The sequence below is a fragment of the Vigna umbellata genome, chromosome 2, assembly GCF_029865625.1.
Source record: "Vigna umbellata cultivar VRB3 chromosome 2, Vumbellata_1.0, whole genome shotgun sequence".
NCBI classification, from domain to species: Eukaryota; Viridiplantae; Streptophyta; class Magnoliopsida; order Fabales; family Fabaceae; genus Vigna; species Vigna umbellata.
This window is the reverse complement of record NC_142166.1, coordinates 1,428,379-1,454,859: the sequence shown is the minus strand read 5'-3', so window position 1 is coordinate 1,454,859 and position 26,481 is coordinate 1,428,379. Positions and strand designations below refer to the sequence as shown.

Here is a 26,481-nt window from a genome sequence, read left to right as displayed (position 1 = left end):
TTTAATGACTTTTGGTTTATTAAATTTTCACTCAAACAAGTCATTCTTGCTTAAGTAATATTTTTTTCATGATATCTTATCTATGATATTTAATTATGTGCATATATATGTACTGTGGTGTGTAATTATTTGTAAGTGAAATGTGATAAAAACAAATTATCAAAATTTTATGATATAGTAGTTATCATCATATGTAATGTTAAGTATTATGAAATACATATTATTTGCTATGAATAAATATAATTATTGATTTATGAAGTATTATTTAGACATTTGTGATAGTCTTGATAATATAAATAAATTTATCTCATGATAAAAAACGATGAAAATGTTTGCTATCGAACATATCTTATTTTACCCTTCATTATCTATTTCTTCAAACATTTTGGAAAAGAATAAAAGATGATCTGTCTTCATTTTTGTTCGAATACAAGGTTACCTTTGCATGATATCCTTCACACGTTCATGTCCTAATTGTTCTTCATTTCACCGCAGCAACTCATACGGTACTTTGGATCATAAACTCATACAAATATATAATTCAGAAGTCTTAGCGATAATATTATAAAGAGGTAAGGTTTCATATTTTTGCTCAAATCCTAGTTTCTTTATTTCATATATTCAATGTTCTAAATCAATGATACTGTTTCTTGTAGCAGACTTTGAAGCCTCTTTCTAACCAAATCACCCATTATTGTACATTACATATAGCATCAATATTCTAAACAAAGAGGTAAGTAAGTGATTAAAGCTTTCTCATTTCTTAAATTTTAATTTTCCATAATTTCTCACCCGTGATTACTTGCTCAAATTTATGCCTTCTCTAGAGTGAAACTATGTTAAGATTTAAGTATGTTACGAAAATTAAATCTAAATTTTAATATTATTTTTGTTTACATATCCTTAACTTTTTTTCTTATGTTTATAATTATATATACATTGTAAAAGTTAAATTTTAAAGAAAAGGAAACTTGACGATTTTTGTTTGGCTTGGTCAAAATTTAAATTTTATAATATCATTTATTTGAAAATTAAATATTTTAGAAGTATTTACTACAAAAATCTACAATTTTTTCGAGGGTTATTTTTTTTTGTTTTCGACGGTTTTAACCCTCAAAAGATATATTATTCACGGTTTGGAAAACTTCTGGAAAAAGTTGAGTCGCTAAATAACTACTGATAGTTTTTTGAAAAACCGTCACAATTTTTAAAAGTTTTGAGAAAACCGTCTGTATTAACGGAGTTTAGCAGAAACCTCCGATATTAGCGAAGGTTTAACAGAAACCGCCAGTATTAACAGGAGATTTGGGAAAATCACAATATTAGGGAGAGTTCTTCAAAAACCGTCAGTATTTACAGGAGATTTGGGAAAATCACAATATTAGGGAGAGTTCTTCAAAAACCGTCAGTATTTACAGGAGTTTTGAGAAAACCGTCGGAACCAACCAAGTTTGTAAAAATCACCGGAAATATGTACAAATTATTTTTCTTTTAGTTTTTTATTGTAATAAAATGAGATTATGATCAAATTAGTTTCACGATTATGCCTTTTTCTTTAACCGTCAAAGTTCACGTTAGTGTAAATTAGCTCTTAGAGACTGATATTATTTTATTTTGATTCTTATTCAAGAGAGACTACTAGCATGCGTACCATAGTCTAGCTAAACAGTTCTTGCTATCCTAACTTTAGACATTACTAGTCCATACACCTAAGAACATGACAATTATCATAATAGTAGAAGATATACACCCTATCAGTTATTTACCAACCAGGTCATTGAGATGCCCTACACAACCATTGATCAAACTCTAGTTTTTCATTTTGTTCTTCTCAAAACTTCTTAACTGAGTTAAGGCGTGAATCAGATTCTTAAAGTTTGCATCCAGAACAAGCTTTCTCCATACAGAGTCACTGCTCACTAAAGTAGCTGCATTTCCTACTACCTAAAGGCAATATCTGCATTAAAAACATTCTTATTAAACCTTACAGTTGAAATTATTATGATATCTTCTTCGCCTCCTTGAAAACCATCCACAGAACAAACGCTAACAAAGAAGCCAGGATGAGAAGTGCAACTGTATTGCTTAATTTTGTCCTGAATCTCATACACTTGTGCATTGTATGGAGATATAATTCCAATGCTAACCTTTTTCTTTGACCTCATAAACTCTGCCAAAAAACAGAATACAAGTAAGATGAATATTCTCTAATATTTCTTTCCAATATTTATTCTGATAATATTCTGTAATAGTCACATCACATTACATCTATCCTCTTTTTTTCTTCCCTTCCTCATGTTACTCTCTTTTGAAATGTTTACAGAATTTGGCATATTACAATATTGTAAAAGGATATTGTCTCACCGTTTTATTCTCGAGTTCTGTTTCGCTAAAATCATTTGTTGCATGTTCCTTCCATTACCAAAAACCTCTTAAGTGTTAGCCAGTTTGCAAGGGATAATTCTACATTATCAAAAGAGAGATTAACATAAGTTAACCTACAAGATTACGAGTGACTTAAGGCCTTTTACAAAACCCACAATTCGAGAGTTCTTACCCTAACATCTAGTAACTAAAGCATACTTTTCTAAAATATTCTTAACCGAGTTAAGTGAGCATTTTGTTCGGTGACTGAGGTGCTTCTATTGCTTGTTAAATGTTTCTTTTGTTGAAGAATGAAACATTGTCAGTTTTTCAAACTTTTAAAACAATGGTTGAGTTGCAGTTGAATTCTAAAATTAAAAATGTTCAATCTGATTGGGGTGGTGAGTTTCGTCCTTTCATGCAATGTTTAGCTCATCATGGCATTGTTCATAGACTCATATGTCCTCATAATCATCACCAAAACGGAGTCATTGAACGGAAACATAGACATATTGTTGAATTAGGCCTTACTTTGTTACATCATCCCTCTCTTCCTTTGGGGTTTTGGAATTATGCCTTTGTCACTGTTTTATATCTATCTCATTAATATATAAACACACATATAATATAATATAATATAATAGCAGAGTCTATAAGGTCTAAAGTTCTATCTTGTTGGCCTAGTTTAAATAAACTTCTATATAAATATCTATATCTATACAAGACACAAAAAAATAAGTGAATTGAACTTCTACACTTAACTTTTATGAAGTTGCCCGGTTTAACTTAAGAGTTTGCTCGGAACACAAAAGCCCCAAAGCTCTTCTAGCTTGAATTGTATAAAGAACTGTATCCAAACATTGTTTATATCAATTAGAATTCAATTTCAATGGTTTTGTGTCACTTTTCAACTCTTGTTACTGGTTTTGTCACACAAAAAAATGAAAGTAAGGAGTGGTTACTTGTTGAATGATTCAAAACAAATCGTTAGCAGCGAGAGGAATGACTCCAGGTTTAGCTTTCGAGCCTCTCATCGTGTAAGTCTTCCCACTATTCGTTTTCTCGTAAGCGAAGACAGTACCTACGATTAACATCACATCACAAACCCTAAGTTATTCAATCCAACTAATTTACAGACAGCAAAATGAAGAAGAAAGCAAATAGGAAAGCATGCTGCAAACCTTTGAATCCCCGAACTTCGGCCTCCACAATATCTTTGGTACGAGCTTCAAACTGCAAACCGTCAAATCGTGAAGAAGAAGCACAAATCCATAAGTCGAAAAGTGGAGTGAAGAAGAAAATCTTGAACGATGAATGCGAGGTGGAGAGCAAAATATCAATTGGACAACTGGTGTAGAAGAAAATGATTAATTGTGAAGGCAAAGTGAAGAGGAAAATGGAAAATGAGGAAGAAGAAATAGAGGGAAGCCTTGAGATGGTAAATCGTGAATGCAGAGTGAAGAAGGAAACAGGAGAGGAAGAAGAAATAGAGGAACCTAGGATATGGGGAATATATTTTAACATATTATGGGCGGTTTAGCACAAAACCACCAAAAATATAATTTAAAAGAAAAAGACTAAATTCACTGCAGTTTTATTAAAAACCGTCGAAAATAAAGCTCTATTATACATTATTTTCCTAGTGTTTTTTTATTATTAGATAATTTATAAATGTGTAAATACAATAATAATATCATTAGATCTATGATTATTATTTTTATTTAAAGTTAGTTACTTTAAAAGATATTTCAAAAAAATAATAAGTTAAAGTAATGACTTTATAAATATGTGACTAAGTTTGAATTAATTTATAATGATTTTTAATTAATAATTGAGTATTTGAATTATAAATAAAATGTATTTATATTTTGATAAATAATATATTTTAATTTTTAATCCCATCTTTAAGATATTATTTATGAAAAAAAGATTGTAATAAATCAAGACTCATTCCGTCACATATTTATAAACCAACAACATATTCAACTCGAAGTTTATTAGTCATGCTAGCCTCAATTTCCACATAAAATCTGATTTTTAACGTCTAATTAGATCCCTTTAAACTCAGCGATTCCATATGAATCTTATTTTATTGAATTAGGTTATATTTCATTACCTAACTTGTATAGTCTTCAACGAATTGCTTCAAAACTTAAAAAAATATCCTTATATTGATAATTATATCGGTAAGTTTTACGTATACTTTTGAGAAATTAGCCTGTTGTTTTACTAATAAAAATTTGTACTTATAGAGTGGCTGAAAATTTGTTTGCCATTTAAGTATACTCACATTTGAATTTGAATTTTTGCGTGGAGGAGGGGAATTTTTTTTTTTTTAAAAAAAAGAGATAAACAAGAACAAAATGTTTTTTCATTTATAAATTTTTAAAATTTTACTATAAGATTGCTTTTGGACAATTTGAAAAACAAAATTAATCTTTAATCTAAAGTTGATTCTTAATTGGGTACAAAACTCATTATGTTTATTTTATCTTATATTTGTATTATCAGGTTATTTAAGCTGAATCCAGTAAAGTGAATAGATGGACATTCTGAATGGATTTTTGTCTGGAGTTTTAAAAGATGTGGCGTGTGGGGCTATTAATCAATCACAATACTCCTTTTGCTTTAATAGTTTTGCTAAAGAGCTTCAAAAAGAAGAAGACAACTTGGTCGAAACGATAAAGAATGTAGAAGATTGTGTCATACATGCTCGAAGGCAAACTTTAAAGACTGATGATGTTATTGATAAATGGTTGAAGAATGCAAACATTGATTTAGAATATGTGAATTCTTTGCTTAAAGAGACAAATGCCAAAAAGAGTTGTTTTTTTGGATACTGTCCAAATTGGATTTGGCGATACCGTTTAGGAAAAAAGTTGGCAATTAAAAAAGCAGACCTTCAAAAGATCATTCAAGAAGGTAAACAATATATACAACTTGAACGCATTGCCTCAATTCCTTCAAACACTTCTGATCTTACAGAAAAATCTATGAATTTTGATAGTAGAAAACATGCTTCTGATCAACTTATGGAAGCACTGAAAGATGATGGGGTTACAATGATTGGGTTATACGGGATGGGGGGTTGTGGTAAAACCACATTAGCAATGGAAGTTAAGAAGATAGCAGAAGCTGAGCACCTTTTTGACACAATTATTTTTGTTCATGTGTCTAGTACGGTAGAAGTTTCAAGGATTCAAGAAAAAATTGCAAGTTCATTAAAGTTTCCACTTCCAGAAAGCCAAGAAATAGAAAGATCTCAACGGTTGTGCATGAGACTAATGCAGGAGAAAAAAATTCTTATGATTCTAGATGATGTGTGGGAAAAACTTGATTTTGGTAGCATAGGGATTCTCTCATCTGAATACCATAAAGGCTGCAAGATTCTCATTACCACTAGATCCGAAGATGTTTGTACTTTAATGGATTGTCAAAAAAAGATTTATCTACGCATCTTAACTGATGAAGAAGCGTGGACTCTCTTCCAAAACAAAGCACTGATATCTGAACACACTCCTAAAAACATAAAGCATTTGGCAAAATCAATATCAAATGAATGTAAAGGATTGCCTGTTGCCATTGTAGCTGCTGCTAGTAGCTTGAAGGGAAAACAAGAGGCGATATGGCGTAATGCGTTGAATAAATTGAAAAGTTCTAAGCCGATCAATATCGGTAGGGGTTTGCAAGATCCCTATAAGTGTCTACAGTTGAGCTACGATAATCTAGATACTGAAGAAGCTAAATCACTTTTCCTATTGTGTTCTGTATTCCCCAAAGATTATGAGATTCCAGTGGAATGTTTAATAAGATGTGCAATAGGGTTAGGTGTGGCTGGAGAAGTTGAAACATATGAAGCGGCAAGGGCTGAAGTGACTGCAGCCAAAATCAAGCTTGTAAGTTCTTGTTTATTGTTGCAGGCGGATGATGAACGTGTCAAAATGCATGACTTTGTTTGTGATGTAGCCCATTGGATAGCAAAGAACGAAAATAAGATGATCAAGTGTGAAGTGGAAAAGGATGTAAGTTTGGAGCAAGGTTCGATAAGATATCTATGGTGTGTGAAATTTCCAGATGATGTGGATTGTTCCAATCTTGAATTTTTAACTATACAAACAAAATCAGAAGTATCTGATGGAATTTTTGAAAGACTGGGAAAACTTAGAGTTTTGATTATTACCAATAAAAACGACGATAGGTTGCAGTTGTCAACAACGTCTTTCAAATCATTAACAAATCTCCATTGTCTGATCCTTCAAAAATGGAATTTGAGAGACATTTCATTTGTGAGAGATATGAATAAACTGCAAAGTCTTTCGTTTCATCTTTGTTCATTGCCTTCGTTCCTTGACTTGCAAACTGATGTTGCACTCAGAACACTTACAAACTTGAAGTTGTTAGAGTTTAAAAGTTGTGACACTGAAAGCAATATTTTTGAAGAGATCAAAAGAATCCCATTTCTAGAAGAATTGTATATTTTTAAAGACTACTGGAGTGATCGAAAGGAAGAAAATGTTAAATTCTCTAACTCATTTAGTGTCCCCCAAAAGCTGCAAAGGTATGGAATTATATTAGATTATAATTTTTATACTCATAGATTTCAAGAGTTTTTCTCTTATGAGAGAACTTTAGGAATTAATTATTTTGACATATCAAATGAGGTTATTAAAGATTTGGCCAAAAAAGCAAAAGAGCTATATGTAGCAAATATTAAAGGAGGTGCAAAAAATATGATGCCTGATATATTTGAAATTGAAGAAGGTATGAATGAGTTGAAAGAACTGATGATAGGTGAGTGTGAAGAAATAGAGTGTTTGATTGACACTAGCAATCATTTGAGTAAGATGGGAAATATTTTCTCCAAGTTACGTTACATGGAGATCATGGACATGAAACATCTAAAAACTTTATGGCATGGTTGTCTACCTGCTAATGAGTCTTTTGAAAAATTAGAGAAGCTATCTATAACATATTGCGAACAATTAACATGTCTCTTGACATATGTCATTGCTCAATGTATGAGGGAGTTAAAAATATTACACATAAAAGACTGTTCCATATTGAAGCATATAGTAGCTGATGATGACAAAACAAAAAAAAGTACAGTTGAACATTCCGAGCAATCCAAAATTTTCCAAAATCTTCAAGAAGTGGAGGTATATGCATGTGGAGAATTAAAACATGTATTCTCATCCAGTATTATAGGAGACCTGTCTCAATTGAAAAGGCTTCAGATTGAATATTGTAATATGCTAGAACAAATAATTGAGTCAGCAGACCATAAAGAAACAAATGAAATTGTTGAGGAAGATGAGCAGCATTTTGAATCTAACCAAGTCAAAGTTTCTCCTACAAGCATTTCAATTCCATCAGTATCTACTGTGAACAATACCTCAGGTACCTTTCCCATATTACATTATAAGCACCTTATGTTGTTTTGCAAATTCAATAAAATTTACGCTCAAATAATTAAATAAATCCATATGGAAACCACACGTAAGAAAAATGAAAAAGCAACTAAATTATTTCCAAAAACCGTTCACAATAATTATTATTCCTCTTATTCTTAAATTATATTTTTTTTTCATAATTGCAATAATCTCCTTATTAGATATATAATTATAATATTTTAAAAAACTGACAATATAATATTTTTAAGAGTATTAATATGCTGACATCCATATTCTTTACACTCTCACTCAAAACTCAAATAAATTAATATTTTATTAAAATATAAAGTGTAATTAAAAAATAAATATGTAGAATGTATGTTATATATGAATTGTGGTGTAAAAAACTTTTTTTCCTTAATAAATGAAAGGTTTATGTAGAATCTAGAAAACGTATATTATTATATATAAAAAAATATAGTTTGACATGTATAAAGTTTTTAAATTCATTTAATATTATTTTTTCTTTTCTTTACTTTTTCTTTTAAAATATAAAAAATTATTTTTTATGATCATTTTATTTTTATAATATATATCACATAAATGTAAATATATATCACAAATATAAATATGTATTATTATTTTGAAAAATAAAAATATAAGTATAATTTATTAAAAAAGTATAGTTAACATTAAATAGTTTACTCTAGTTATTAAGTGAAAAAATTCCTACATGGAGAGGAGAAACTTTTTGTTAAAACAGAATACAAATATAATAAAACATGAAAAAGAAATCACTAAATTCAACTTTTGAAACCGTTTAATTTTTTGAAGTCATTCTTTCTATTAAACTCCAGAAATAACATATATATAATGACTAAATTTAACTTTTGAGATCGTTTAATCTTTTTGAAGTGATTCTTTCCATTAAACTTCAGAAATAAGACATAATATAATCTAATATAACAACATAATATATATATAATCTTACGAATAAAATAAATCATAAATAGTATCTTTACATCTGAAAAAAGATACAATTTTACATATGAAAAATGATACAATTTTAGAGATAGGAACTAAAATTAAGACGAAGTTGGTGTAAATATAGAGATTAAAAAGGTAATTAAATATAAAATTATTAAAAGTAATAGATGATGAAAATGTGAAGTGAGATAATAAAATTATATGGGATAATTATTTTTCATCATTATGAGTTGATTATTGGATGTTTGAGTTTGTGGTTTTAGTTCATCGAGATCAATGTATTGAAAATAAGAATGAGAGTCCTAATTGAATAACATTTTTGTTATTTATAATTTTTTTTCAGGATCGTTTTCTCTATCTAGCCTGACATATCTTGAGATATCTTCATGCCCAATGTTGGAGTCATTGTTTACGACATCTGTAGCAAAGACCTTAACTTCATTGGAACAATTGACAATATATAAGTGTAATGGTTTGAAACATATAGTAACTCCTGCAAGAGTCAAAAGAAATAAAAAGAAAAACATGGTTGAAGATGAGCATGAATTTAAAAGTCATCTTTCAATGTTCTCAAGTTTGAAAAGCGTAACTATTTGGGGTTGTGACTCGATGCAAGATATATTCGCAACGCCTTTTATTGGAGGCGTGGTGAATATTCAAAACCATTTTCCCACCCAACAAACTCTAAGCATGAGCAATGCTAACAATGGAGATTGGATGATGGGACAACAAGTCAGTTTAAAGTTAGAATATTTGGAGTTGATTCGTCTACCTAAAATGACTCGTATTTGGGTGACTACCAATAACTCATTTACTCTCCAGCATCTCAACTCGTTAACAGTAAAAGGGTGTGAAAAATTAGAAGTAATATTTCCTCAGTCTATGTTGAGATGTCTACCGGAGTTGAATTATCTAAAAGTAAGTGAATGCGAGGAATTAAGACAGATAATTGAAGAGGATTTGGAGGATAAAAGGTTTATTCAACCATGCTTCCCCAAACTAGAATCATTGTTTATTCAACAATGCCATAAGTTGAAATGTTTCACCTCTGTATTTTCCCCCAATGATCTTTCCAACTTGAAGATTCTAATAATAAAGGAAGCCACTGAACTACAAGACTTTATTGCATGCGAATACGATGAGACAGGAAAGACCAAAGTTGAACTTCCACAACTGAAAGTTATAATATTTATGCATCTTTTAAATTTTCAACAAGAGAGTATATTTTTAAATGTGAAGCATCGCATTATCCGCAATTGTCCAAAACTCTCTTTGACTTCAACAACTCCACCTCATGAGCTCGAACAAAATCATCTTTTGGAAGGTAAATACTATGAATGGACATGTTGTTGCAAACATTACATATTACGATGGAAGCTTTATATATAAACGACTAATGGTGATTTTGCTAAATGTGTTCAATGTAGCTGTGAAATCTGAAATCTTCAGCCAACATCTTTATTTGCTTATAGAATTAGAGCACAACTACATTTCAAATAACTACCCTTAATAACCAAATGATTTATGTTTCTTTCTTCCACCTAAAGAAAATACGAACAAATTACATGTTTCATTCAAATTTTGAACCAAACATTTGTACAAATAATCACTTGTATTTATAATTGTCTGCATGTTATTTTCTTTTCCATTTAATTACTTTTAGTTGTGACGATATAATGATTATTCATGGAATGTTGAGGGTGCGTTGATTTCTGTGTTTGCTTTGTTTCATTGTTAAACGAAGTCCTTAACTATATGCTTGAACTACAGCTTTGGAAAATTCTACAATTCCTGACTGGCAAATTCGGTCACTGGTGGAGAAAATAGAGAAATTAGATGAAGTTTCTTTACAGGTCAGAACCCGCCAACCTATTCAAGTTAACCAAGTGAAATTCAATATCATAATAATAATAATGACATTAAACTTTAGTATATACCTGATAGGTTCTTTTAATCAAGAACCTATGAATAGCACCAGAAACACAACACCGAACAGGTACTCTGAATTATACAGCCTTCTTTTATTGAAAAGAATCAACAAGAATGGTGTTACAACGTAACCCGAGAGCTTAACCTCTCTCCAAAGAACTACAAGAGTTCCCGCAAAACAATAATACTCCAAAAAACTCCCCTCCACTTACAACTAATCTCCCTTATATACAAGGTATCCTCAACCAACCCCCTAACCCCTTAACTGCCTAGACAGTTAAGTTATGTAACTGTCTTTCTCCTACTATACACAAGTAGAGGTCTAACAATACCACCCTCCTCCGAAACAACCTTGTCCCCAAGGTTGAATTCAGGGTATTGTTCCTGAATAGTTGCTACATCTTCCCAAGTAGCTCCCTCTCGACCCCCTTCTTGCCCTCGATCAACACCTGTGGTATTGTCTCTTCCCCACTCTGCCTCTGCCTCTGCCTCTGCCTCTGCCTCCTATCCAACACCTTGTTTTTCTATTTCCTCCTTCAAGAGATATGGGTATCTGTATGGCCTAACATTTATTGAGCTTTCTCCTTTCAGCAGAATTTTGTGCTCCAAACTACGTCGGGAAGGCAGCCCTTTTCTCTCCAGGAACACACGTGAATGGAACTGCCACACTGCTCTGAATTCCATTTTCTGCTGCACGGTCAAATCATCTGTCACCTCACCGCTAGACCCTTGCTCCACTACCTCCATCTCCCATATTAATATCCATGAGTCAGCATCCAGCATCTTCATCAAGGCCTTAGGTTCCACCAGCTGGCGGCATAAAGCTGGTTCCCCTTTTATCTCCACTTTATCACCCCCCACTACATATCTCATGGACATCTCTCTCCAGTTCAACACGACCTCTCCCAATTTGGCCAACCAAGCAATACCCAAGATGACATCTACTCCTCCAAGTTCAAACACGTAAAAATCCTCCTCGACAGTGGTGTTCCCCAAACGTATCCTCACTTTCTCGCAACGCCCACTCGTCGTTCGGCGATGGCCATCACCTAGGCTCACGGTGTATGACGACGTCTCGGTCACCGGCAGCTTCAATTCCTCCACCACGTTCTGGCTAATGAAATTGTGGCTGGCCCCACTGTCGATCAAGACTACCACTCTTCTCTCCCCTATCAATCCGGTAAACTTCAGGGTCTTAGAAGGCGTCAGCCCCTCCGCCGAACATGCCGACAGCTCCAGGGTTTTTGCTTCCAGGTTAACATTTTCCTCCCATTCCTCCTCCTCGTCCTCCGCTAGTAACAGGACCCTTAAGTTCTTCTCCGCACATCGATGACCCGGAGCGAATGGTCCACCGCATCGGAAACACCTTCCTTCTTCCCGCCTCTTCAGAAACTCTGGATAAGGTAAGTTTCTGACCATTCTTCCCCTGTTATCGCCTCCCGATGTGGTAACATCCATCTTTCCCTCTTCATCCTTCCTTCTAATGGTAAGGCCGTTCAACCAATGATGACTAGGAGACCGTTTTGAGTGTAAAACCGTTCGGCCTTTTACTGTAGCTATAAGACCGTTCAGTTCCTCCCGTCCTCTTCCATTCTGTTCTGGCAGTCCCCTCACGTTCGGTTCCGGTCTTCTCACATTTGGATCCAACAGTCCTCTTCTACCGTTCGGCTCAATTCCCACTATCTTTATACCGTTCAGCTCTCTTCCCACTATATTTATACCGTTCGGCTCTTTATCTATCGAACCATGCAGCTTCATCGCTTTTGACTGAATAGGGCCACCAGCCGAGAGAGTGGACAACTCCGTTTGCTTCAGGTCTATTTCTATCTCGGACCGCTCGGCAACCTCACCTGGGATATTGCGCTTGACCTCAGACCACTCGACAACCCTCGATCGGCCTGTGTTATAGCGATCGGCCTCGCACTGTGTCCATTGACCGCTCGTTCGTCCCTCAGATGACTCGTCTTCTATCCCGCTCCCTTTCCTTACCTTTTCGCCTCCCTGAACATACTCTTCCCCTGTCGCCACCTGTTTCGATGCCGCCAAACGCTCAACAATGGTTCCAAACCTTATCACCAGGGCCTCCTTCAAGCCATCCCAGGAACGGTTCTTGGCTTTCTCCTTCCAGGCTCTGAACCAGTAGCCCGCGCTGCCCTCCATTCTTATGTCCGCGAACTGCACTTTCTCCTCCTCCGCTACTCCTTGAAGCTCGAAAACCCTCTCCGCCCTATTGATCCAGTTTAACGGGTCCAACCCTTCGAAAGCGGTTAATTCAACCCTTTTCCGCCATTGATTTTGCACCTCCTGGTGATCGCCACAGTGATTGTGGGTTTGGGTCCCACCGTAATCGCCACCCACTCTCCCTCCAATATCCTCCTCGCACCGTCGCTGGTTCCCTTTGACGTAAGCCTGACTTCCACCTGATTGTTCGTCGTTGTTGTGAGCCCGCGCCCCCATCATCCTCATTATTTCTTGCAAATCTTGGCGTATTGCATCATAATTTTGGCGTATTGCTGCATAATCTGGTCGTAGCTCCCCTATCTGCGCCTTCATTCTATCAACCGCAATTTCCTTCACCCCCACTCCGATCCGACAGGTCGGACCAAATGATAGGTTCTTTTAATCAAGAACCTATGAATAGCACCAGAAACACAACACCGAACAGGTACTCTGAATTATACAACCTTCTTTTATTGAAAAGAATCAACAAGAATGGTGTTACAACGTAACCCGAGAGCTTAACCTCTCTCCAAAGAACTACAAGAGTTCCCGCAAAACAATAATACTCCAAAAAACTCCCCTCCACTTACAACTAATCTCCCTTATATACAAGGTATCCTCAACCAACCCCCTAACCCCTTAACTGCCTAGACAGTTAAGTTATGTAACTGTCTTTCTCCTACTATACACAAGTATACCAAGTGAAATTCAATATCATAATAATAATAATGACATTAAACTTTAGTATATACCACTAATTGCTTAACTAAAATTCGACAAATTTTACTGAGACTCAATTCATTATTTGAAAAACAGTCTTTTCATTTATAGCTATTATTATTCTAAAAGAACTAACTTATTGAGATGCTCCTTTTCTATATACTTTATCGTTCAAAGGAAGTGGCTCCTGCAGAGATGAATGGAAAATCTATGAATTTTGATAGTAGAAAATATGCTTCTGATCAACTTATGGAAGCACTGAAAGATGATGGGGTTACAATGATTGGGTTATACGGGATGGGGGGCTGTGGTAAAACCACATTAGTAATGGAAGTTAAGAAGATAGCAGAAGCTCAGAACCTTTTTGACACAGTTATTTTTGTTTCTGTATCTAGTATAGTAGAAGTTTCAAGGATTCAAGACAAAATTGCAAGTTCATTGCAATATACATTTCCAGAAAGCCAAGAAATGGAAAGATCCCATCGCTTGTGCATGAGATTAACCCAGGAAATAAAGATTCTTATGATTCTAGATGATGTGTGGGAAAAACTTGATTTTGGTAGCATAGGGATTCCCTCATCTGAATACCATAAAGGCTGCAAGATTCTCATTACCACTAGATCCGAAGATGTTTGTACTTTAATGGATTGTCAAAAAAAGATTTATCTACGCATCTTAACTGATGAAGAAGCGTGGACTCTCTTCCAAAACAAAGCACTTATGTCGAATGGCACTCCTGAAAACATAAAGCATTTGGCAAAATCAATATCAAATGAATGTAAAGGATTGCCTGTTGCCATTGTAGCTGTTGCTAGTAGCTTGAAGGGAAAACAAGAGGCGATATGGCGTAATGCGTTGAATAAATTGAAAAGTTCTAAGCCGATCAATATCCGTAGGGGTTTGCAAGATCCCTATAAGTGTCTGCAGTTGAGCTACGATAATCTAGATACTGAAGAAGCTAAATCACTTTTCCTATTGTGTTCTGTATTCCCCAAAGATTATGAGATTCCAGTGGAATGTTTAATAAGATGTGCAATAGGGTTAGGTGTGGCTGAAGAAGTTGAAACATATGAAGCGGCAAGGACTGAAGTGACTGTAGCCAAAATCAATCTTGTAAGTTCTTGTTTATTGTTGCAGGCGGATGATGAACGTGTCAAAATGCATGACTTGGTTCGTGATGTAGCCCATTGGATAGCAAAGAACGAAAATAAGATGATCAAGTGTGAAGTGGAAAAGGATGTAAGTTTGGAGCAAGGTTCGATAAGATATCTATGGTGTGTGAAATTTCCAGATGATGTGGATTGTTCCAATCTTGAATTTTTAACTATACAAACAAAATCAGAAGTATCTGATGGAATTTTTGAAAGAATGGGAAAACTTAGAGTTTTGATTATTACCAATAAAAACGACGATCGGTTGCAGTTGTCAACAACGTCTTTCAAATCATTAACAAATCTCCATTGTCTGATCCTTCAAAAATGGAATTTGAGAGACATTTCATTTGTGAGAGATATGAATAAACTACAAAGTCTTTCGTTTCATCGTTGTTCATTGCCTTCGTTCCTTGACTTGCAAATTGATGTTGCACTCACAACACTTACAAACTTGAAGTTGTTAGAGTTTATTAGTTGTGACATTGAAAGCAATATTTTTGAAGAGATCAAAAGAATCCCATTTCTAGAAGAATTGTATATTTTTAAAGACTACTGGAATGATCGAAAGGAAGAAAGTGTTAAATTCTCTAACTCATTTAGTGTCCCCCAAAAGCTGCAAAGGTATGGAATTATATTAGAATATAATTTTCATACTCATTATAGATTTCAAGAGTTTTTCTCTTGTGAGAGAACTTTAGGAATTAATTATTTTGACATATTCAATGAGGTTATTAAAGGTTTGGCCAAAAAAGTAAAAGAACTATTTGTAGGAAATATTAAAGGAGGTGCAAAAAATATGATGCCTGATATATTTGAAATTGAAGAAGGTATGAATGAGTTGGAAGAACTCAAGATACGTTATTGTGAAGAAATAGAGTGTTTGGTTGACACTAGCAATTATTTGAGTAAGATGGGAAATATTTTCTCCAAGTTACGTTATATGGAGATCATCCGCATGAAAAATCTAAAAACTTTATGGTATGGTTGTCTACCTGCCAATGGGTCTTTTGAAAAATTAGAGTTTCTATTTATAAAAGATTGCGAACAATTAACATGTCTCTTCACATATGTCATTGCTCAACGAACGACAGAGTTGAAAATATTAGGCATAATGAATTGTAATAAATTGAAGCATATAATAGTTGATGATGACAAAACAAAAGAAAATGAAGATCAATTTACAATTGGGCATTCCATGCAATTCAAAATTTTCCAGAATCTTCAAGAAGTGAGCATATTTAGATGTAAAGAATTAAAACATGTATTCTCAGCCAATATCACAGGAGGTTTAACTCAGTTGAAAACACTTACTATTTCAAATTGCTATACGCTAGAACAAATAATTGAGGAAGTTCTTCCACCAGCACACTGCGAAGAAACAAATGAAATTGTAGAAGATGTGCAGAGTAACTCCTCAGGTACCTTTTCCATATTACATATCTCTTAAGAATCTTATTCTTTTCTTCAAATTCAATTAAAATTTTGGTAATAGCTATTTATAATTTAATTTTATCGATTAATTCCCTGAATCTATTAACCAATTAAAACTGGCTCCATTCCTTAAGAATTCAATTAAGATTTTTGTTTGAAATTTATCGAATAAGTATATATGTTTCTTACCTTACACTTATATTTTAATGTAGTCGTTTAGATAAATTTGTGGGATAAGTTTTGGGTTTTCTTCCATTAATATTATGAATACATGAAAAATATAAGAAAATTAATTGTTAAAACATTATATATGATATTTGTGACGTAGTAAGAGAAAAGGGAAATATATTTGAATTCGAATTTTAAATATTAATTTTCCATATAAAATTATAAACTATTTACTCAATCGATCGCTTTGGTTAGAAAATTTTCTCTTTTAATCTATCTATTTTGGAACATATCTTTCAGTTTATATATATTACCTTGATGAGTAAAATAAAATACAAATGGTATCTTTACACATTAAAAAATATACTATATTAAAATATAGGAAATTAAGATGGAATTATTGTAAATAGAGATTAAAACAGTAATTAAATATGAAATTATTAAAAGAAAAAAGGATGGTGAAAATGTGAAGTGGTTTCATCGTTATTATTATTAGCTGATTATTTGATGTTTGGATTTGTGATTTTAGTTTGTAGAGATCAATGTATTTAAAATAAGAATGAAATTTTTAATTGACTAACATTTTTGTTATTTATAATATTGTTTTTTCAGGATCATTTTCTCTCTCTAGCCTGACAGATCTTAAGATAGATTCATGTCCAATGTTGGAGTCATTGTTTACGAAATCTGTAGCTAAGACCTTAACTTCATTGGAAGAATTGAAAATATATAACTGTGATGGTTTGAAGCATATAGTAACTCCTGAAAGAGTGAAAAGAAAGAAAAACATGGTTGAAGATGAGCATGAATTTGAAAAAGATCTTTCAATGTTCTCAAATTTGAAAAGTATATTTATTTGGAATTGTGACTCGATGCAAGATATATTTGCAACACCTGTCAATGGGTCTTTCGAAAAATTAAAGAAACTATGTATAGAAGATTGCAAGCAAGTAACATGTCTCTTCACATATGTCATTGCTCAAAGAATGACAGAGTTGAATATTAAGAACCATTTTCTCACCCAGCAAACTCTGCGCATGAGAAATGCCAACAATGGAGAATGGATGGTGGGACAACAAGTCAGTTTAAAGTTAGAATATTTGAAGTTGATAAGTCTACCTGAATTGACTCATATTTGGGTGGCTACTAATAACTCATTTACCCTCCAACATCTCAACTCATTAATAATACAAGACTGTCAAAAATTGGAAGTAATATTTCCTCAGTCTATGTTGAGATCCCTACCAGAGTTAAATTATCTGGAAGTAAGTGAATGCAAGGAATTAAGACAGATAATTGAAGAGGATTTGGAGGATAAAAGGTTTATTCAACCATGCTTCCCCAAACTAGAATCATTGATTATTAAACAATGCCATAAGATGAAATGTTTCACCTCTGTATCTGCATCCAATGATCTTTCCAACTTGAAGATTCTAATAATAAAGGAAGCCACTAAACTACAAGACTTTATTGCATGCGAATACGATGAGACAGGAAAGACCAAAGTTGAACTTCCACAACTGAAAGTTATAATATTTATGCATCTTTTAAATTTTCAACAAGAGAGTATATTTTTAAATGTGAAGCATCGCATTATCCGCAATTGTCCAAAACTCTCATTGACTTCAACAATTACTCCTCAGGAGCTCCAACAAAATCTTCTTTTGGAAGGTAAATACTATGAATGGACATGTTGTTGCAAACATTACATATTACGATGGAAGCTTTATATATAAACGACTAATGGTGATTTCGCTAAATGTGTTCAATGTAGCTGTGAAATCTGAAATCTTCAGCCAACATCTTTATTTGCTTATAGAATTAGAGCACAACTACATTTCAAATAACTACCCTTAATAACCAAATGATTTATGTTTCTTTCTTCCACCTAAAGAAAATACGAACAAATTACATGTTTCATTCAAATTTTGAACCAAACATTTGTACAAATAATCACTTGTATTTATAGTTTTCTACACGTTATTTTGTTTTCCATTTAATTATTTTTAATTGTGACCATATAATGATTATTCATGGAATGTTGAGGGTGCGTTGATTTCTGTGTTTGCTTTGTTTCATTGTTAAACGAAGTCCTTAACTATATGCTTGAACTACAGCTTTGGAAAATTCTACAATTCCTCACTGGCAAATTTGGTCACTGATGGAGGAAATAAAGAAATTAGATGAAGTTTCTAGGAGCAACAATTCTACTGAGTTGCCTTCTTTACAGGTCAGAACCCGCCAACCTATTCAAGTTAACCAAGTGAAATTTAATATCGTAATAATAATGACATTAAACTTTAGTATATACCACTAATTGCTTAACTAAAATAACGTTACACAAACTAAATATTCTCATTTTTTTTAAAAATTTACAAAAAATGAATGGTTGATTTATATACTACAACAACTCAAGGAAATAAATTAGTCTGGAGGCTATCAATCACAAAAAGTAGTCCTAACTTTTTACGATCAATTGTTTTCGGCAGGAAATGGATCCTACGCCAAAAAACACTTCTCCCCTCCAAATGAACCGTGAAGATCCATCTATATCTCAAATTAAACCATTTTCTTCACAAGTCAGTGATAACAATCAATCTATGTTGGAGAGCAAAGTTGAAATGGTGGGTCAACATAACAAAATCGAAACCAAAGCGCCAGTGTCGGAAATAGAAGAGTTCCAAAAAATAGACAGAAAAAGTGAAATGACATCAGACCCAGAAGCTATGGAGCAAAACTTTCCAGACATTTCATCTCCAAACATGAATGAGGTATTTGCATATTTTCTTTTAATCTTCTGAAAATGATACATTATTCAACTACATGATGGAAGAAATTAAAACAACGACAACCAAACTTTACTTACTAATCAATCAACATAACTTTTGGCGTTGAAAAGCGTACTGATGAAATAGAGACAGACAACTTGGGAAAAACTACGACATCGGATAAACCTGCAATACCAACTTCTGTTTCAGAGGTAAGAAGTTCGTCTCAAACTTGTATGGTAACTCCTTTGCATAAAATACTTTTACTTGTAAATATGGTAACCGTTAAAATTGGTCAAATTATTGTGGTACCAACACATGATATACATTATGAAACAAATGTTTTTAAAAGTTATAACTTTAAATATACACAAACATTACTTTTCCATTGGTGATGAATAGAATATTGAGGAAATAGGAAGAGAAAGGAGCAGAGGTGGAGCTGCAACAGAGGGAGCTACAATTAAAACCTTTCCAATTGGTGGAGATAACATTAGCTTGGTTAGTGGTGTTACTATTCACAAGTCAAGCGGTGCAAATATACTCATACAAGATTCCCAGGTTGTTAAACAAGATAATGAGATGAATGAAGACAAGACAGAAATAACACCTTATAAAAATTTCAAACCCCAAGAAGAGGTGAACTTGTTGGATAAAAGAGACGAAGTAGGAATTGTTTCCAATAATGACGTTGTGGTTACTCCAGGTTATAGCTCTTTTCTTGTCTCCTCTCCATCTTATATATATTTGTCACCTACTTCTCAAACTTTTTACAGCTTCTACAGATATTCGTACAAGATTGGAAGAGTGTAAGCATTTTGCCGATCTCAATGATTCACAAATTTCTTTGTTAGTGGAGGCAATATCAGCATATCCACATCTTTGGAAAGCTTGTGAGAAGTTTAGCGATCGCTTTCAAGCTTTGATGTTGAAAACATTGACAGATATGTTGTTGTTTCTTCGAAGTGAAAGTGTTGGTAGTGTTAATCCTGATAAAGAAAAAGAGTTCCTTAAACTGTGTGATGAAGCTGTTCAACTTGGATTTGAGAGGTCTTGGGTTGATGAAATGCGTCAACGTGTTTTGGGAAGGGATCCTAAGTTGGACCATGCAAAGGTGCGAATCAATGAGCTTCTTAAGAGACATGATCATTTAACTTGGGAACCAGACAACATAAAGAAAGAACTTAGGAGTCTTAATGACTTTCTTGATGCCCAAGCAAAATGTTTCGACTTTCTGTGATCTGAGATTTCTAGCCAAAACCCTTTAGTTTTATCTGTTTTATGTTACTCCTTTGAATTAGATTTGGCATTATATGCAATTCTTTTAAGAATGAGTGTTATAGTTTCAGAATGTACTTTTATTTGCGACGAGAAGTTGTTTATGTTTCTGAATATTTAAGAAGTACAATAAATCAATATTTGTACAAGATTTCATCATTATTATGTTTTGCAGTATTCAATGATAACAACTATTTCGGTAGGGCCGGTTTAGTACTTTCAATTGCTTGTATCGTTTCCATTTTTTTCTCCATTCGGTCTTCATGGTCTTCCCTAGCTCCAAAACTGCTTGGATGGCACCTGCAGCTAAAGTCATCGATCAGGAGAATATTAAATACTATATAATGCATGTGTCTAAACAATCATACCTTAGACCTTAATTAGCATTAGCATTGGTTGATTTATGATTATCATTGACTAAGTGTTAGTCTAATTTTTATTCTGCAATCGGTCCGTCTGTTACTCAATCAAGTTGATCGATGAGAGCGATCAAGATCAACAAGAATAATCAATCAGGGTGATCGGCCAATGTGATTGGTCAAGATGATTGGCTAAGGTGATCGACCATATTGATCGACAAGAATGGTCGGTCCAAGAGTGATCAACTCAAGCATGATTTGAAGGTGAAATACGAAGAGTTTAAAAAATTAGACAAAAAAAGTGAATAATGATTGAAGTAAATTTGCCCGTCATTTCTTCTCCAAACATGAGTGAGGTATTTATATATTTTATTTTAATCTTTTGAAAGATGATATATTAGTAAACTAAATACAGAGAATGAAGAAAATGAAATAGCTGTAATGAAACTTAACTTGCTAATCAATCAAGATAACTTTTGGCATTGTGAAGAGTGGTAATGAAATGTAGGCAAACAGTATTGGAAAAATTCCAACATAAGAGAAACTTGTAATACCAACTTTTGTTTGAGGTGAGAACTCCTTCTCAATCTTGTATGGTAACTCCCTCGCATAAAACACATTTGCTTTTAAATTTAAAAATTACTAGGATTGTTGTAAACAGATTTCCTGGTGTAAACACTAATTCTTGTTATGCTTATTCAATATTTCAAATAAAAAATGGTACACGAAGAATCAACAAATGATATTGGTTTTCCATACCAGAGAAACAATGATAACCACTAAATTTGCTCAAACTATTATTGTACCAACACATTATGTTTATTATGAAACAACTACTTTTCCACGCTATAACTTTAAGATACATGAACATTTCTTTTTCATTTGTGATGCACAGAATATTGAGGAACTAGGAAGACAAAGGACCAAAGATGGACCTCCATCTCTTAAGACAAAGAACTTCCTTAAACTATGTCATAAAGTTGTTCAACAAGTGAAGATCAATTCACGATTGAGCATTCTATGCAATCCAAAATTTTCCAGAATCTTCAACAAGTGAAGTTGTATAAATATGACGAATTAAAACATGTATTCTCAGCCAGTATTACACGAGACCTATCCAATTGAAAAGGCTTGAGATTAGAAGTTGCAATATGATAGAACAAATAATTGAGGATGTTCTTCCACCAGCACACCATGAAGAAACAAATGAAATTGTTGAGGAAGACGAGCATCGACATTTTGAATCTAACCAAGTCAAAGTTTCTCCTAAAAGCATTTCAATTCCATCAGTATCTATTGTGAACAGTAGGTCAGGTACGTTTCCAATATTACATTTCTTAAGCATGATTGTTTTTCATTATTATCAATTGATTATTTGATGTTTGGATCTGTGGTTTCGAGATCAATCTATTGAAAATAAGAATGAAACTTTTAATTGACTAACATTTTTGTGATTAGCAAACACTTTTCTTTTATGCTTTGATGTTTCTTCCTAGACATACATTTAGTCTTATTTGCAACTCTTCTAAGAATGAGATAGCAAACACTTGAAGCATGGTTTCATATATATTTTCCCCTTTATCTTTTATGTATTTGCTTGAAACTAGAAACAGTTTAATTCATGAAACATTAAACGAGGTCAATTCTTGAATTCCCTTGTTAAGTTGACAGTAAACTTTGTAAACTGCCATCGTTATTCTCACCTTTGTTCTGAGTGGTTACAAGTTAAGGAATTTTTACGAGAATCCAAGTTGCCTTTCATTTGCAAAATTCGTGGATGCTCAACAATTTCCAGAAATTAGTGAAGAATCACACAAGTTACTTCAAACACTTTAGGCATAACTTCAAACTAGGGATTGCCAAATTCTTCCTTTCATTTTTCAATAATGTCTGCAGAGAATTTCTGTTTTTTAACAGTTTCAATTTAATTTTCTTTCCTTGCACTCAAGGAATCTGAAACATTTTTGAAAAGAATAAAAGACCATCTATCTTCATGTTTTCTTCATTCGCATGTCCATGTCCTATAATTGTCCTTCATTTCACCATAGCAACTCATATAGTACTCAACATTCAGATCATAAACTCACCAATCTTGACAAATATATAATTCAAATCTTCTGTATCGATCGACAATATTTTAAAGAGGTAAGGTTTCATATTTTTGCTCAAAATTCTTGTTGCAAATTTCTTTAGATCAGATATTCAATCTTCTGTAGCAGACTTTGAAGTCTCTTTCTGATCAAGTCACCCATTACTGTCCTTACATAGCATCAATATTCTAAACAAAGAGGTTGCGGATTAAGCTTTCTCATATTTTTTTTTAATTTCCTATTTGGTTTTAATCTTTCATATTAATTCAAATCTTAAATGGAAAATATTATGTTTTTATCATAGTCAATTAGATGACATTACTTCCTTAACTTTATATTTTTATTTAATAGATATTATATATAATTAAACTTAAAAATAATAAATGAATATAAATTTATGTGATTAAGTTTAAAATAATCCATAATATTTTTTAATTAAAAATTAAGTATATTAATTATAAATAAATTGTATTTATATTTTGAAAAACAATATATTTTATTTTTTTAATCTCATCGTTATGATTATTGTTTATAAAAAAAGGATTATAATAAATAAAGACTCATCCCATCACATATAGTATTTATCAAAATAGGTCTCGTTCCATCATTAAAACCAACAACATATTCAACTCACAATTTTTTAGCTGTCCAAGGCTCAATTTCCACATAAAATATAATTTTTACATCTAACTGGATTCTATTAAACTTAGCAATTCCATATAAATCTTATTTTTATAAATTAGGTTGTATTTCATTACCCTAACTTCTATAGTTTTCCTCATTCTTTGTTTAGAGTTTACAAAAATTAACTTAAGGGAAATTAGTTTTATTTTACAATTTATTAATTTATTTGTTGTATATATGTAATATTTTGGATTTAATTTTTACATTGAATAATTGTTTCACATGACACATTAGAATTGATAATTTGGTGAAGCTTAAGAGATACTTTTAGTTCAAAACAAGTTTGAATATGAGTCAAAATGATATAGTAAAGTTTGAGATTAAATAATTTGTTATTTTAGTTATATTGAGTTTAATGACTTTTGGTTTATTAAATTTTCACTCAAACAAGTCATTCTTGCTTAAGTAATATTTTTTTCATGATATCTTATCTATGATATTTAATTATGTGCATATATATGTAGTGTGGTGTGTAATTATTTGTAAGTGAAATGTGATAAAAACAAATTATCAAAATTTTATGATATAGTAGTTATCATTAGATGTAATGTTAAGTATTATGAAATACATATTATTTGCTATGAATAAATATAATTATTGATTTATGAAGTATTATTTAGACATTTGTGATAGTCTTGATAATATAAATAAATTTATCTCATGGTAAAAAACGATGAAAAGGTTTGCTATCGAACATATCTTATTTTACCCTTCATTATCTATTTCTTCAAACATTTTGGAAAAGAATAAAAGATGATCTGTCTTCATTTTTGTTCGAATACAAGGTTACCTTTGCATGATATCCTTCACACGTTCATGTCCTAATTGTTCTTCATTTCACCGCAGCAACTGTACTCAACATTTGGATCATATACAAATATATAATTCAGAAGTCTTAGCGATAATATTATAAAGAGGTAAGGTTTCATATTTTTGCTGAAATCCTAGTTTCTTTATTTCATATATTCAATGTTCTAAATCAATGATACTGTTTCTTGTAGCAGACTTTGAAGCCTCTTTCTAACCAAATCACCCATTATTCTACATTACATATAGCATCAATATTCTAAACAAAGAGGTAAGTGATTCAAGCTTTCTCATTTCTTAAATTTTAATTTTCCATAATTTCTCACCCGTGATTACTTGCTCAAATTTATGCCTTCTCTAGAGTGAAACTATTGTTAAGATTTAAGTATGTTATGAAAATTAAATCTAAATTTTAATATTATATATGTTTACATATCCTTAACTTTTTTTCTTATGTTTATAATTATATATACATTGTAAAAGTTAAATTTTAAAGAAAAGGAAACTTGACGATTTTTTGTTGGGCGTGGTCAAAATTTAAATTTCATAATATCATTTATTTGAAAATTAAATATTTTAGAAGTATTTACTACAAAAATCTACAATCTTTTTGAGGGTTATTTTTTTTGTTTTCGACGGTTTTAACCTTTGGAAGATACATTATCCACGGTTTGGAAAACTTCTGGAAAAAGTTGAGTCGCTAAATAACTACTGATAATTTTTTGAAAAATCGTCACAATTTTTAAAGGTTTTGAGAAAACCATTGGTATTAACGGAGTTTAGCAGAAACCTCCGATATTAGTGAAGGTTTAACAAAAACCGGAGGTTTGGAAAAATCACAATATTAGTGAGAGTTCTTCAAAAACCGTCAATATTTGTAGAGGTTTTGAGAAAACTGTCAGAACCAACCAAGTTTGTAAAAATCATCGGAAATATGTACAAATTATTTTTCTTTTAGTTTTTGATTATAATAAAATGAGATTATGATCAAATTAGTTTCACGATTATGCCTTTTTCTTTAACTGTCAAAGTTCACGTTACTGTAAATTAGCTCTTAGAGACTGAGATTATTTTATTTTGATTCTTATTCAAGAGAGATTAGTAGCATGCATACCATAGTCTAGCTAAACAGTTCTGGCTATCCTAACTTTAGACATTACTAGTCCATACACCTAAGAACATGACAATTACCATAACAGTAGAAGATATACACCCTATCAGTTATTTACCAACCAGGTCATTGAGATGCCCTACACAACCATTGATCAAACTCTAATTTTTCATTTTGTTCTTCTCAAAACTTCTTAACTGAGTTAAAGCGTGAATCAGATTCTTAAAGTTTGCATCCAGAACAAGCTTTCTCCATACAGAGTCACTGCTCACTAAAGTAGCTGCATTTCCTACTACCCAAAGGCAATATCTGCATTAAAAACACTCTTATTAAACCTTACAGTTGAAATTATTATGATATCTTCTTCGCCTCCTTGAAAACCATCCACAGAACGAACGCTAACAAAGAAGCCAGGATGAGAAGTGCAACTGTATTGCTTAATTTTGTCCTGAATCTCATACACTTGTGCATTGAACGGAAACATAGACATATTGTTGAATTAGGCCTTACTTTGTTACATCATCCCTCTCTTCCTTTGGGGTTTTGGGATTATGCCTTTGTCACTGTTTTATATCTATCTCATTAATATATAAACACACATATAATATAATATAATATAATAGCAGAGTCTATAAGGTCTAAAGTTCTATCTTTTTGGCCTAGTTTAAATAAACTTCTATATAAATATCTATATCTATACAAGACACAAAAAAATAAGTGAATTGAACTTCTGCACTTAACTTTTATGAAGTTGCCCGATTTAACTTAAGAGTTTGCTCGGAACACAGAAGCCCCAAAGCTCTTCTAGCTTGAATTGTATAAAGAACTGTATCCAAACATTGTTTATATCAATTAGAATTCAATTTCAATGGCTTTGTGTCACTTTTCAACTCTTGTTACTGGTTTTGTCACACAAAAAAATGAAAGTAAGGAGTGGTTACTTGTTGAATGATTCAAAACAAATCCTTAGCAGCGAGAGGAATGACTCCAGGTTTAGCTTTCGAGCCTCTCATCGTGTAAG

The 26,481-nt window shown here is 32.4% G+C and overlaps 1 protein-coding gene across 1 annotated transcript; it reads left to right on the top strand.

Moving 5' to 3' along the window:
• Positions 1 to 4,907: 4,907 nt before the first annotated feature.
• On the top strand, positions 4,908 to 20,371 carry LOC148203144 (uncharacterized). Its single transcript, XM_088106893.1, has 12 exons — positions 4,908 to 7,761; positions 9,085 to 9,339; positions 9,589 to 10,065; positions 10,512 to 10,594; positions 13,788 to 15,841; positions 15,932 to 16,182; positions 16,976 to 17,154; positions 17,359 to 18,034; positions 18,481 to 18,593; positions 18,853 to 19,134; positions 19,534 to 19,837; positions 19,917 to 20,371. The coding sequence occupies exons 1-12, from the start codon at positions 4,908 to 4,910 to the stop codon at positions 20,369 to 20,371; spliced, it is 7,983 nt and encodes a 2,660-aa protein (XP_087963019.1).
• Positions 20,372 to 26,481: the final 6,110 nt, after the last annotated feature.

Coding starts and splice junctions, on each gene's coding strand:
- LOC148203144 (XM_088106893.1), top strand. CDS start 4,908: ATGGACATTCTGAATGGATTTTTGTCTGGAGTTTTAAAAGATGTGGCG. Junction 15,842..15,931: donor CTCTTCACATATGTCATTGC/TCAACGAACGAC, acceptor AACAAAAGAAAA/TGAAGATCAATTTACAATTG. Junction 19,135..19,533: donor CATCTCCAAACATGAATGAG/GTATTTGCATAT, acceptor GGTGATGAATAG/AATATTGAGGAAATAGGAAG.